At 44.1% G+C, this 15,714-nt stretch overlaps 1 protein-coding gene across 3 annotated transcripts in view; it reads right to left on the bottom strand.

Moving 5' to 3' along the window:
* The window catches only part of rbm33a (RNA binding motif protein 33a), a 143,322-nt gene that overhangs the window by 107,698 nt on the left and 19,910 nt on the right, over positions 1-15,714 (bottom strand). For all 3 annotated transcript variants that reach the window (XM_078424779.1, XM_078424787.1, XM_078424795.1), the window contains exon 5: positions 3,856-4,177. In XM_078424779.1, coding sequence (XP_078280905.1) covers positions 3,856-4,177 — 322 coding nt within the window. The remainder of the gene's footprint in view (positions 1-3,855; positions 4,178-15,714) is intronic.

Raw genomic sequence — 15,714 nt, 5'->3', positions numbered from 1 at the left:
CACAATGCACTTGGTAAGCTTCCCGAAAGAGCTTTGAACAAAGTTGACAGCACATTGAAAAGGAGAATGGTTCGAAGGTGATTCAGGAGTGAAAAGGAGAAAAACAAAGGAATTATTAAGATCAGTGGGGTATCCCCAGATATCAATACGCATAGACTTCAGAGATAAAGCGCTGACCAACAATCCCCCTACACTAACACTATCCTACACTGTAGGGACAATTTTACCAAAGCCAATTAACCTACAAACGTGCATATATTTGGAGTATGGGAGGAAACCGGAGCACCCAGAGAAAGCCCACGTGGTCACAGGGAGAACAGACAGCTTGCGTAGTCAGGATGGAACCTGGTTCTCTGGCACTGTAATGCAGCAACTCTACCGCTGCACCATTGTGCCGCCCTTAATATCCCAGAGATCAAACCTAGACTGGGCAATCGTTTCGCTAAACATCTTCGCTCAGTCCACCTGGACCTCCCTGATCTCCCGGGTGCTAAATACTTTAATTCTCCTTCCCATTCCCACGCTGACCTTTCTGTCCTCAGCCTCCTGTATTGTCAGAGTGAAGCTAAACGCAAATTGGAGGAACAGCATCTCATATTTTGCTTGGGAGGCTTACAACCTAGTGGTGTGAATATTGATTTCTCTAACTTCAAGTAACCCCAGCATTCCCTCTCTCTCCATCTCTCCCCCACCCAGAAGGCACCAACTTCTCATTTTCACCCAACAAACAGCTACCAACGGCCGGTTTCTTTATCATTGTTACTTTTTTGCACATCTTTCATTCTTTGTCCGATATCTCTCTACATGATCGACTATATCTCTTGTTTCCCTATCCCGTGACTTTCAGTCTGAGTTACTCCAGCGTCTATCTTCGGTTTAAAGCAGCATCTGCAGTTCCTTCCTACACATTCCAATCGGAAAAATATCCTTCCATGAGGTCCTCTCATCGCCAAGCCAATTTTAGATCCAATTAGCCAGTATGTCTTGAATCTAGTGCCTTAATCTTCTGGAAAAGTCCACCATGTTGTACCTTTCCAAATGGTCAGCATTAAAAACTCTCAGGTCGTGGGTTCACACCTGACCTTGGGTGCTGCCCATGCAGAGTTTGCACATTCTGTGACCACATAGGTTTCTTCCAGATGCTCCAGTTTCTTCCCACAACCCAAAGGCGTGTATGTTTGCAGGTTAATTGGCCTCTATAAATTGGCCCTAGTGTGTTGGGAAAGTGGGATAACATAAAACTAGTGAGTGGGTGATCGATGTTCGGTGTGCCAAAAGGGCCCGTTTCCATGTTGTATTCTTTAAACAATCAAAATTAAACAAAAAGGATGAGATCATGTAGTTTTCAAATATGCAGAAAGTTATCCTCTTTATTCCTGATCATTAAAGGGCCTGTCCCAGTTCGGCGATTTTTAAGGCAACTGCCGGCGACTAGGCTGTCGCCACATGTTCGCCGGGGGTGTCGCGGGCATGGTCGTGAGTAGTCTCCAATGAGTCGTAGCAGATCTCGGGTCTTTGCGGAAATTTTATTTGTTTCCAAAAATTTCAGCGACAGCTGGCTTGACACCAATGATCGTAGCTTGTCGTATCCTGTCGTGGGCGCGGTCGTAGGTGGTCGCCGGGTGAATTTGGTTGTCGCCAGTGCTAATCCACCTTTTATAAAAATTTTGTTTGCTTGAATAAAGTAAATTTTGGACATTTTGACCAAAGATTGATGTTTGAAGTTATTGTATTTCAGAGTAGTTTCTCATGGCATCTCTTTCAAATATTTTAATTTCATTTATTTTGACCAATAAAAGAAAATAAAACAAAATCAAATAATTTAATTTCAGAGCTGGTTAAACCGAAGACAGACACAAAAAGCTGTAGTCAGGCAGCGGGTCAGGCAGCATCTCTGGAGAAAAGGAATGACTTTTGAAGAATGGTCTCGACCCGAAACGTCGCCGATTCCATTTCTCCAGAGATGCTGCCTGGCGCGTTGAATTACTCCAGCTATTGTGCCTGTCTCAGTTGTATAGGTTAATTGGCTTCAGTAAAATTGTAAATTGTCCCTAGTATGTAGGATAGTGCTAGTGTATGGGATGATCGCTGGTCGGCGCAGACTCCGTGAGCTGAAGTGTCTGTTTCCACGCTATATCTTTGAAGTCTACTTGTCCCAAAATAACCACTTTGCGTAAAGCAGGAAATCTCCATTCTTTCATGGGTCAGGAAAGTATCGCGAATGAGCACCTTGTGTGGATCGACGTTGCTGTCGAATAGTTTTTTCTCATGCATGTTTGTCATGCAAAGCGGCCAAGCAGAGCACGGCAGTCACTTGTGTAGGTGTGTAATGGTCGATTCTAGATGATCTTGGCATATATCCATCCTCGGGAAATGAAACAAAGACATGCTGCATCCGAGTGATAATTCTATCTGCCTACAATTGTCAAATGGGTGAATATTGTGTGAAATGGGAACTGTGTTTTCTCCTACAATCCTCGTGCCTTTTTTGTGAGATAGATATACTGACTGGTACCATTATCTTATCGTGAGTCGCCGGTTGTCGTAGCTTGCCGTCGCCTAGGTGGTAGGTTGTCCTAGCTTGTCGTATGCATTGTCGTGGTCTTTGTCGTAGACATTGTTGGAGGGTTTAAAAAAAAATCGAAGGCTTTTTGGCGATCTGCTACGACTTTAACAGTGGCCGGCAGTCGCCGAAGTGGGACAGACCCTTAAGGATGAATTTAAAGTGTTAAGAAACTGCATTATCTAAGGCTTGCACATCATATGCATTACTCAAGATATGCATGAGCATGTCTTCAATTCAGGGAAACGTTGTGTTATCCCAGTCCAATAACATACACAAGCTTTAAAAAGGTCTACAAAATACCAGCAAGGTTCTGGTTTCTACATCAGCTAATTATGTCCAGATATTCACCAGAGGTTAGAATGGTCATGGTGTGGAGGCTCAAATCACTTTGATAGGCATTTTCACTGATCCCTATAGAGTGAATTTGCCAGCTTCAAATGATTCTCTAAAAGGGGAATTTGACTGCATTATTTAAAGATGAGTGGATATTGAACTTATCAAATAAAGACAATTGGAAGTGTGTTTTTGGGTGCAGACAACGGTATTAAAATAAAGCTCCAATTTTATAAATATACCATTTAATTTATAAAGTTTTATATAGTCATAATATCCACCTTTCCACATTCAACACAAGTAATTTGGAAATAAATCAGTGAAATTAGAACATTTCAAAATGACTACCTTCTAATTAAATTTATCCTGCAAAACAAATTTCATAATAGACTCATTATATAGATCAGCATTTCCTCCTATTCAAAAATATACTTGTGGTTTTACTCATTTAATGATGATAAATGCTTCGACACTAGAGATCATCTCAAGAGCTAAGAGTTAATCTCTTTATTCAGCTTAAAGCTGCTACGTGTTGAAAGAAAGGATGCAAAGAACATCAATCATTTCTAGAAAATTAACATTCTAAAGAGGTTAGTAATCTTTGCACCTTTACAGGACTCAATCAGATCCCATCCAATCTGCTGATAAAAAAAGCTTTTCACCTTAACTGTGCTGACAATTGGCAGTGCATCTGCATCAGACAATGCAGGGTTTTTCACAAAGATACAACCCTCAAGGTCATAATGCCATGCAGTCTCTAAGCCTGTCAGAAGGGTATTGCCTACCTCCAAACAAGCTGTCAACATAAACTTTGTCAGACAGGAGATAAAGAAACTGACAGCAAGTGATAATGGGTCTAATTTTCACACCTCTCCTGGGACTGAAATAGTTTTAAAATCAGCCTGGATCCTGGTGATGAAGTGTTATCTGAAATGATACAACAGAGAAGGACTTACTTGAAATTCATCATCTAGAGGGTCATTGATTTCAAGGTCTAACACTTCATCATTGTACATCTCCTCTTCGCCCTGTTCTACCGAGTAATCCATTTGGTCGTCTCCTAGATGAGTGTCGTTGCTTTCATACTGTATACCTTCTTCCCCTTCAACATATTCATCCTGAGCATCCTCTGCAGCTTGCTGGGCTACATTTTCATCATCTGCATCTGCATAATGAAATATTTCTTCTGTAGATTTGTCACCAATACTCTTCGACAATTCTAAGGATGTACCCGTAAAAGATGTTGAGGCATTGATGTCGATTGATGCAGCTTGGTAACTGAAAGAAAAATAACATGTTCAAAAATGTAAAAAAGCCAGTGTTTCTAAATTGTTTGCCTACAATATTACATTTAAAAATGGGAAATGTGTATGAGCATCTCAACATTAAATATCAAAATATTGTAGGACAGGAAATGGTACTTGTAAATTCCAAATATGCTCAGGCAAAATACAAGTCTTATGCATGAAAAAATTGTAGCAAAAAACAGTAACATTTCCCTATTATTCACAATACTGATGTTAATGGCAAAGACAAACCTCAGTTATCATTGTATAAAATAAAACTCTCAGATTTCAAACTGGTACTTTTAATCACAATAATCAATAGAACATAACACAGTACAGCACAGGAACAGGCCCTTCAGCCCACAATATCTGTGCCGAACATGACGCCAAGATAAACTAATCTAATCTGCCTGCGTGTGATCCATACCCCTCCATTTCCTGCACATCCATGTGTCAAAAAGCATCTTAAACACCACTGTCGTATCTGTCTCCCCCACAATCCTTGGTAGCACGTTCCAGGCACCTACAACCCAAAAGAAAATTGCTCCGCACATCTCCTTTAAAGTTCGCCGCTCTCACCTTAAAACAATGCCCTCTAATCTTTCACATTTCCACCCTAGGAAATTGATTCCGACTGTCTATCCTATCTGTGTCTCTCAATTTTATGTATCTTAAATATGAATTAATTCAAATACAATCTTAATTCTCTTGTGAATAAAACGTTTCTGAATGAAAACACAAGATACCGCAGGTGCTGAAAATCAAAAATAAAAATGGTAAACACTTAGAATTCTCAAGAGGTTTTCTGATGAGTTATCACAAGCATTGTTTCCTTCTCAGTAGAAATGGCTGCCCCTTGGAAATTCCATAATTTACATTTTTTTTAATTCTTAGGCAGTAGGGTGGCAGATAAACAGGTTGTGATAAATATAGTTAAAGCAAGTCCAGTTGTCATACAACATGGAAACAGGTCTTTTGGCCCAACTTGTCCTTGACGACCAAATTGGCAATCTAGGCTAGTCCCATTGCCCTCCAAACCATTCCTATCCATTTATCTGTTTAAATTTATTTTGAAAGTCGTAATTATATCTGCTTCTATGCCTTCCTCTTCCAGATACAGTCTACCTTCCGAGTGGAAAATTACCCCCCCCCCCCCCACCCCGAGGTCCCTCTCACCTTCAGCCTATGCTGTCTTTTCACAATTCTCTACCCTGGGAAAAAGACAAGAGCATTCACTTTACCAATGCCTCTTAAGATTTTGTATACTTCAATAAGGTCACTTCTCAGCTTCCTATGTTCCAGAGAAAAAAGTTACAGCCTATCTTGCCTTTTCCTAGAACTCAAATCAGCAAGTCCCAGGCTTACTAAAAAGAAGTTTCCAAACATTCTCAGGTAACCTTAATGTAAAAATAATAAGACTTGGGAGGGAAGGAAAAAAGATAAAGGAATTAAGCTCTTCTCAATTTAAAGATTAACAAATCAGAATCATCTACTACCGTCACAAGGCAGACAATTATATCACAATCCAGTGTATATAATATGCTAAATTTACACCAGTAGTATAAACAGTCTGGAGAAACGAGTTAAAATGCTTGCATCTGATTTGCAGGCCTATGACTTGTAAACTCATGGTGTTATTTAATTACAGAGGTTGCAAGTCAGAAGGATTACAAATGGATTTAACAAAGCAAGTCCTCATTTCCCTGACAATTATGAGTGCAATTTCATGTTTAACAATGCTTATAGCTTTTGTGTGTTAAGCAACCTACAATCTCAATCAGGAGATGGGAAATTTGCAGATCAACAGGGCATGACAGAGCTACCAATTTTCATTTAGTAAGCCTCCTTATCCTGGAAATGCAATTTTTCAATATGGAACAAATGAAAAAACATGAAAAGCTTTTTGCAATTAACAACCCAAGCTGTCAATCACATGCACTGATGTGGTTGTACACAAGTGTCTAGCAATAAACGAAGTTTTTCTACAAAAAAACCCCACAATTTCAGGCGTGGACTGCAAATCAATACACAAAATCAATTATTTTAAATAAGCTATGCTTCCCAAATATTAATAACTTCAAACGTAATGGAGCAAATCATGATCTTCAAGGCGATATCCAAATTGCCAGTTTACAAAAGACCTGCTACTGATATTTGAGAGGTGTAGGGTACCTGGAAGGGCTACTGGGGTCCTTGGATGGAGGTGAGAGAAGAGATGTAGGGTGTCTGGAAAAGCTGCAGGGGTGCCTGAATGGAAGTGAGGGGGGGAAGTCCACCCCTGGTCTCTTACTTCCATCTCGGGGCACCAGCAGCCCTTCAAGATAGACAGAGGTTCACATTGTCTATTCAAACTTCATCTACTACATTGTGGCCTACATTACAGTGGGGAGACCAAGCATATACTAGGCGATGACGACTTGCACCTTGTCCGCCAAGGCCTACTGGATGTCCTGGTTGCTAATCATTTGAACTCTTATTCCAACGCCAACCTTTCTGTCCTTGGCCTCCTCCATTGCCAAAGTAAGGCCACATGCAAACTGACCATGGCTCTCTGAAACTGGCAACACAAGTAGAATGAGTAGTAAGGCAGGTGTATGATATGGTTGCCTTCATTGGTCAGACTTCAGAACCATCAATGTGGTCGAGTCTTAAGTTTATCAACAGCCATTAGGAATAGGTACTAAATACTGGCCTGGAAATGGTTTGGAGAGTCGGGCGTTGGCTTTTTGTCACAGAAAAAAAAAGAAAATACTTAATAAACTTAACAGCAGCTGCGGCATTAAGCAGGAGAACTACAAAAAGTTTTAAAAAACAAGTTCCAGGGGAAGGTGGGGGGAAATGAGAGATTCAACGGATGTCTGTGATAAGGTGACAAAGGCTTATTAATTGCAACTGATCTAACTGGAGGATGTGTAAACAGAAGGAGATGAACTAAATCAAAGGGGAGAGAAGAAAAAAAATAATGCTGCAACTGAGACACACTGAGCACAAAAGCAGCTGGAAATATGAAATAAGAGAGTCTGCTGGAAATGCCCAAGTCAGTCAGGCACCATCTGTGACATGAAAATCTGAGTTTGAATTACAGAATTGAATTCCAAACACTTTAGATCAGAACAGGGCAATTCAGGCAAAAACAGAGGGCATGTCAGCTGTGATTGCTGAAATTCAATGTTGTGCTGCAAGGCAGAAAGATAACAAGAAGAAAGAATGAGGAACTGTTCCTTGGGTTTACATTGGGCTTTATTAAAACAGTGTACATGGCTAAAGACAATGAGTTTAGTGTGAAAATGAGATGGAAAAATAAAGTGACAGGTGTCCGAGTATCCGTGTGGACCGAACAACGATGTCCTGCAAAGTGATTCCCATTCGCTTTTGATTTCTCCAGTTTAGAGACCTGCTCTGACCTGTTGGAATAGACATCTTTAACTGGCTGATCTTGTCAAGTTTCTGGTCACAAACACTCGGATTGATAGCTAGCTGTCATTGACTTTTGTCAGGTAAAGAAAATAAATGTTAAAAATAGACTGTGTGGAGAATTTACACTGGAATTTGGTATTTACAAACACACTAACAAAACAAATAGTTGAACATCGAGCACAACTGATGATGGCAATGGTGCAGTGACATTGATCGGTGCTTCGACTCTCCCTTGGAGATGAAGCATGCCTGGCACATGTTATTCACTGGTATATGCCCAAAAGCTGGCCAGTTCCTCACTTTAAGCTTTTAGAGTGGAGTAAACCATGCCATAATGATAAAACAGAAGTTCAGCTGTATGCATTTATCTGGCATCAAGGAACAATTCAAGGCAATCAATCTTACTTTCTTATTCAACATCATTCATATGTCCCATTTTGAGAATAGCAAGAAGGAAAAGCCCACTGATCAGCTCCACTTTATTTCCTGTCAAAACACACCTGCATTTATTATGGCTGACAAACAAAACCTCAGCGAATTAACTCTTCTGGCAATTGGCGAATAAGATTTATAGAGCAACCCGAGACTGAGACATGAACACAATGACAGAGATGCATAAACAAACCTTTTCATGTATTTGGAAATAATGTTCCAAACTCACTACAATTCATTTTGGCAGAGTGTTTAGAAGTATCAGAATCATGAGTAAACCTTCCAGATGAACTGATTACTTTTAAGAATGTTTGATTTTCCTGACAAAGAACTACACAATGGAACTTTTGACTACATTAAAACAGGTTCTATCTGCAGAGATCGAGTTCTATGTTTCAATAAGACATTCTACATTTAAAATATTACAATGGCAAAGGAACCAATAAAAATAAGCAATAAAAATAAGCAAGAAACTTCCATCACAGTGAATCTCCTCCAGTCACCTTCTCACTGTGATGGAAGGCCAGAATGTCTTTTCTCTTCCCCTGCTGTCTTCTCCCGCGGTCAGGCTGTTGAAGTTGCCACGTCGGGCTCCCGACATTGAAGCCCCTGCCGGACGGTGAAAGGTCCGCAGCGGGCCGACCCAAGCCCCACGATTCGGGGCGGGCGAAGACGCTGCCGGAGCTCCCAATGTCGGCCCCCACCCAGGGGCCTGCGAGCTTCCGACGTCCACGCAACCCACGGCCGAAGAAGCCTCCAGAGATGAGTCGCAGCCGCTCCCACGGCGCCACCACAACCTCCGAAGGCAGCCAGCTCCGCAGATGGTGAGTCCGGTCCGCGGGCTCTGCGAACTAGAGCCCAGGTGGTCCCAGGTGGAGGTCGCCAGCTCCAGGTGTTTGGCCGATGGTAGGCCGCAGCGGGAATGGAGACACGACCCAGAAAACAAAGGTCGCATCTCCGTTCGGAAGAGACAATTTTTACAGTCCCCCCCCCCCCCCCCACATAACACACAACCACAAAAAAACTCTACATCATACAATTAAGACAAAAAACAACAAAAAACACAAAAGACAAACGGACTGCTGGCAAGCCGCAGCTGCTAGGGCAGCGCAGGCGCACCAGGCTAAAGAGCAACAGGTATCTGAGCACCAGTCCGCCAGGTTCTGCACCTCCGTTCTGTAGTTTGTTTCACCGTTGTGTCGTCTGCAAACTTGACAATCGTGTTGGTGTCGAATGCAGGAACACAGTCATGTGTGAATAGGGAGTAGAGCATGGGGCTCAAAACACAGCCCTGTGGTGTGCCGGTACTGAGGACAGGTGCGGGCCCATTCTCACTGTCTGCGGTCGCTCCATCAAGAAGTCCAGGATCCAGTCGCATAACGACGAGCTGAGGCCTAGCTGGTGGAGTTTGGTGATGAGCTTGGTGGGGATGACCATGTTGAAGGCAGAGCTATAACTAATGAATAGCATCTTAGCGTACGTGCCCCGTCTCTCCAGATGAGTCAGGACAGTGTGAAGAGCCAGAGAGATGGCATCCTCTGTGGATCTGTTTGCCCTGTATGCAAATTGATGCGAGTCCAGTGAGGCAAGGATGCTGGATTTGATGTATGAGAGGACCAGCCTTTCAAAGCACTTCATGATTATAGGAGTTAGGGCAACCGGACGGTAGCCGTTCAGGTTGGCGATTTTTCCTTTTTTCAGCACCGGCACTATGGTAGCCAACTTCAGGCACTTGGGGACCGTAGCCAGAGATAATGACAGGTTAAAGATCCTGGTGAATACCTCAGCCAACTATTCAGCACAGTCCCCAAGTACCCTTCCTTGAACTCCATCCAGGCCTGCAGCCTTGCGGGGGTTGACCCTTCGCAGAGTGCGTTGTACATCCTGTGTGCTCAATGTTAAGATCTGTCCCTCCGCCTTGGCTGGGGTTCTTCCCCTCATGGTGGTGTTGCCATTTTGAAGCGGGCAAAGAAGGTGTTAAGCTCGTTGGTTAGTGTGGCATCGCTGTGGGGGCAGGCCAGGCTGCTCTTGTAGCCAGTGATGTCCCTGACACCCTGCCACATGCTTCTGGTGTCTGTGGTATTGAAGTGGTCTTCCACCCGTTGCCTGTGGGTGTCTTTGGCCCATTTTATACCTTTGTTCAGGTTTGACCTGGCAACACTGTATGCTGAAGTGTCACCAGATTTAAAGGCATTGTTGCGTGCCCTCAACAGATTCTGTACCTCCTTGTTCATCCATGGTTTCCGGTTTGGATACCTCTTTGTTTCCTTGTCCACTGTGACATTCTCCACACAGCAGTTGATGTAGGAGAGCACAGTGGATGTGTACTCCTCCAAGTCTACCTCTGTACCACAGGTCGCCTGTTGTGCAAACAGGTCCCAGTCGGTGCGATCAAAGCAGTCCTGGAGTTGTAGGGTGGCGTCCTTGGGCCATATTTTGACTCTCTTAATTGTAGGTTTGGTCTTGCGGGTGAGGTGTTTGTATGCTGGCAGTAGAAACAGTGAGAGGTGATCGGATTGTCCCAGAGGTGGACACGGGAGAGCTCTGTAGGCGTCTTTTACGTTGGTGTACACTTTATCTAGCGTGTTTGAGCCCCTGGTAGGGCACTGCACATGCTGGTGAAATTTGCGGAGCGCAGCTCGTAGGTCAACCTGATTAAAGTCCCCGGTAACAATGAAGGCGCCATCGGGATGAGCATCCTGCTGCTTGCTGATGGCCGAGTGCAGCTGTGCTAGCGCTAGCCTGCCTGTGGGGAAATGTATGCGGCCAGTAAACTCCAGAGGCAGATAAAATGGCCTACATTTAAGCAGTAGGTACTCCAGGTCTGGGGAACAGTAGCTCTCTATTGCAGTGTGGTTGGTGCACCAGTCATTGTTGATGTAGATACAGAGCCCACCGCTGTTGCTCTTACCGGAGTCTTTGTTCTATCAGCACGATATAGTGACCGGTTCGTTAGCTCCACAGCCCCGTCGGGGACCAGCGCGTTGAGCCACGTCTCCATGAAGATCAGCGCGCAGCAGTCTTTCAGGGATCGCTGGGTGTTGATCCATAGCCTTACCTCATCCAGCTTGTTGGAGAGTGACCGGACATTTGCGAGAAAGACGCATGGTAGGGATGGTCTTTGTGGAGCCCTCCGTAGCCTGGCCTGCACCCCCACTCTCCGTCCACATTTTTGCTTCCTCTCCCTGCGCTGACTCCGTCTCCTTCCCTCTGGTGTGGTGATCCAGGGGGCTGTTCGGCCTAGCTCCGTCGGGATTTTAGTGAGGGTTCTGTAGTACTCACAAGCCAGTCTCTCGCAGCCGCGTCCGATGTTGAGCAGCTGCGTGCGGCTCCATGTGCGATCCGCCTTCCGTGAGCTGCAGTGCCTTGGGGGACGTGCTGCCGTTGTGTCCGGACTCGTCGCCACGGGCTCCGACTGGATTTCGGTGGAGGTAAGGGTCGCGGATTTTAAACGAAGATTCCGTGACCTGTTTTTCCTGCCTCGTCTGCTGCTGGGCTGCTCCGTGCGGCTCCATGAGCGGTCTGCCTTGCGTGGTCTGCAGCGCTTTGGAGAGCGCGATGTCGCTGTGTCCGGGCGTGCTGCCGCCAGCACCGTTGGGATTTCGGTGTCGGTGCTGGATTTCCTCGTACTGTAGGTGAGTTTTAGTGTGAGTTCTTCAAGTTTTAGGGGCTTTAGGGGTTTTCTAGGTGTACATCCCTGGGTTTTTTCGCAGCCGTGTTCGGTGCTGGGCTGCTCCGAATTGCATCGGTCAGGGGAGCACAAAGCCGCTGCATCTGGACGCACCGCCATCCAAGAGAGACTAGCTACATTATGCTTTGTGACGCATAACTGTGCTGATTGTTAGGAGGCTGAGCCATTGGGTACATTGAAGGCTGAAATGGGAGTTGAAATTTATGGGGACAGGGGAGGAGAGTGGACGACAGCAATGTCAGATGAGTCATCATCTTACGGAATCATGGAGCAGATGACAGAAGCCTACACTAGCGACATATCTCAGGGTCACCCTGTTTCTTCCAGGTGGCCACAAAGATGTGACCAAGTATAAGGAAAGCAGACTGTTGCACTCATAGAACTAATTTGACATCAGACAAAAGCACTACCCTGAAGGTCATCGGGTTTTAAACTTGTCAGCTTTATTGACTGCAGTCTTTGACATTCACAAAACATTCAGAAATTAATGGGAAAAAATGGCTTCTCTCATCTGCTCCATGATTCCGTAAGATGATGACTCATCTGATATGCAAACATAGAAAATAGGTGCAGGAGTAGGCCATTCGGCCCTTCGAGCCTGCACCGCCATTCAATATGATCATGGCTGATCATCCAACTCAGTATCCCATACCTGCCTTCTCTCCATACCCCCTGATCCCTTTAGCCACAAGGGCCACATCTAACTCCCTCTTAAATATAGCCAATGAACTGGCCTCAACTACCTTCTGTGGCAGAGAATTCCACAGATTCACCACTCTCTGTGTGAAAAAAAACTTTCTCATCTCTGTCCTAAAAGACTTCCCCCTTATCCTTAAACTGTGACCCCTTGTTCTAGACTTCCCCAACATCGGGAACAATCTTCCTGCATCTAGCCTGTCCAACCCCTTAAGAATTTTGTAAGTTTCTATAAGATTCCCCCTCAATCTTCTAAATTCCAGCGAGTATAAGCCGAGTCTATCCAGTCTTTCTTCATATGAAAGTCCTGCCATCCCAGGAATCAATCTGGTGAACCTTCTCTGTACTCCCTCTATGGCAAGAATGTATTTCCTCAGATTAGGAGACCAAAACTGTACGCAATACTCCAGGTGTGGTCTCACCAATGCCCTGTACAACTGCAGCAGAACCTCCCTGCTCCTATACTCAAATCCCCTTGCTATGAATGCCAACATACCATTCGCTTTCTTCACTGCCTGCTGCACCTGCATGCTTACTTTCACTGACTGGTGTACCACGACACCCAGGTCTCGTTGCATCTCCCCTTCTCCTAATCGGTCACCATTCAGATAATAGTCTGCTTTCCTGTTCTTGCCACCAAAGTGGATAACCTCACATTTATCCACATTATACTGCATCTGCCATGCATTTGCCCACTCACCTAACCTATCCAAGTCACTTTGCAGCCTCCTAGCATCCTCCTCACAGCTAACACTGCCCCCCAGCTTCGTGTCATCCGCAAACTTGGAGATGTTGCATTCAATTCCCTCGTCCAAATCATTAATATATATTGTAAATAGCTAGGGTCCCAGCACTGAGCCTTGCGGTACCCCATTAGTCACTGCCTGCCATTCTGAAAAGGACCCGTTTATTCCTACTCTTTGCTTCCTGTCTGCCAGCCAGTTCTCTATCCACATCAATACTGAACCCACAATACCGTGTGCTTTAAGTTTGCATACTAATCTCTTATGTGGGACCTTGTCGAAAGCCTTCTGGAAGTCCAGATATAACACATCCAATGGTTCTCCCTTATCCACTCTACTAGTTACATCCTCGAAAAATTCTATAAGATTCGTCAGACATGATTTGCCTTTCATAAATCCATGCTGACTTTGTCCAATGATTTCACTACTTTCCAAATGTGCTGCTATCCCATCTTTAATAACTGACTCTAGCATTTTCCCCACTACCGATGTTAGACTAACTGGTCTGTAATTCCCTGTTTTCTCTCTCCCTCCCTTTTTGAAAAGTGGGGTTACATTAGCTACCCTCCAATCCTCAGGAACTACTCCAGAATCTAAAGAGTTTTGAAAAATTATCACTAATGCATCCACTATTTCTGGGGCTACCTACTTAAGCACTCTGGGATGCAGCCTATCTGGCCCTGGGGATTTATCTGCCTTTAATCCATTCAATTTACCTAACACCACTTCCCGACTAACCTGGATTTCACTCAGTTCCTCCATCTCATTTGACCCCCGGTCCCCTGCTATTTCCGGCAGATTATTTATGTCTTCCTTAGTGAAGACAGAACCAAAGTAGTTATTCAATTGGTCTGCCATGTCCTTGTTCCCCATGATCAGTTCACGTGTTTCTGACTGCAAGGGACCTACATTTGTTTTAACTCATCTTTTTCTCTTCACATATCTATAAAAGCTTTTGCAGTCAGTTTTTATGTTCCCTGCCAGTTTTCTTTCATAATCTATTTTCCCTTTCCTAATTAAGCCCTTTGTCCTCCTCTGCTCGACTCTGAATTTCTCCCAGTCCTCTGGTAGGCTGCTTTTTCTTGCTAATTTGTACGCTTCATCTTTTGTTTTGATACTATCCCTAATCTCCCTTGTTAGCCACGGATGCACTACCTTCCCTGATTTATTCTTTTGCCAAACTGGAATGAACAATTGTTGTAGTTCATCCATGCGGTCTTTAAATGCCTTCCATTGCACATCCACCGTCAACCCTTTAAGAATCAATTGCCAGTCTATCTTGGCCAATACACGTCTCATGCCCTCAAAGTTACCTTTCTTTAAGTTCAGAACTGTTGTTTCTGAATTAACTAAGTCACTCTCCATCCTAATGAAGAACTCAACCATATTATGGTCACTCTTGCCCAAGGGGCCACGCACATCAAGACTGCTAACTGACCCTTCCTCATTACTCAATACCCAGTCTAGAATAGCCTGCTCTCTCGTTGGTTCCTCTACATGTTGGTTGAGAAAACTATCCCGTATACATTCCAAGAAATCCTCTTCCTCAGCACCTCTGCCAATTTGATTCACCCAATCTATATGTAGATAGATATCATCCACTGTCGTCCACTCTCCTCCCCTATCCCCATAAACTTCAACTCCCATTTCAGCCTTCAATGTACCCAATGGCACAGCCTCCTAACTATCAGCACAGTTATGCGTCACAAAAATAAATACCTCATTTCCATTTTAAATTGATTACCTTTTATTCTGAAACTGCACCCCCTTGAGCCAATTCCACATTCCCTCCCAAGAGGAAACACTCTCTGGACAGATTTCCTGTCAAGTATCCTCAGAACCTTAAATTTTGTATGTTTCAATGCAGTCACCTCCCTTCCAAACTTCAGATGGGATAACATCTCCGTCCCTGGATTCGACCTCCTACACCTTCACATAACTGGCTCCAAAGCATATACATCACTTTTTAAATAGGGAGATAAACTGTCTACACTACAACTCACTGTTCCTTGTTTTGAGCAGAAGGTCGTGGAATGATGTCACCCACCCCAACAGCCTCGGATGCAGTGGTGACCATGGTCACCACCAGAGATTTCAGATCGGCTTTCCAAGAATGAACACACGGAAAGCAACTGGCCTGGATGGATTCCTTGTGTCCTCAGAACCAGCATGGACCAGCTGGCAAGAGTATTCGTGGACATCTTTAACCTCTCCCTATTCCAATCTTAGGTTCCCACCTGTTTCAAGACCATTATCATCCCAGTGCAAAATTTAAAAAAAGTAACTTGCCGTAATGACCATCATCCAGTGACTGACATCCACCAGTATTAACCTCTGCAGCCACTGCAGTACAATTATATCCTCCCTATATTATGACAGCAAGAACTTAATATAATACACCAGCTGTGGCCTCATTAATGATTGTAAAGGATGTGCCATAACAGTCAAGAGAATATATTCTATCCCATGGTTAATTTTGCTAAAATCCAATGCATCATCTTCACCACCTTATTTAATTGTGCTACCACCTTCAGAGTATATTTGGATCTG

Source organism: Rhinoraja longicauda, chromosome 2 (genome assembly GCF_053455715.1).
Source record: "Rhinoraja longicauda isolate Sanriku21f chromosome 2, sRhiLon1.1, whole genome shotgun sequence".
Lineage (NCBI taxonomy): Eukaryota > Metazoa > Chordata > Chondrichthyes > Rajiformes > Arhynchobatidae > Rhinoraja > Rhinoraja longicauda.
Note: the sequence above shows the minus strand (reverse complement) of the source record. Positions and strands in the feature narration are given on the sequence as shown.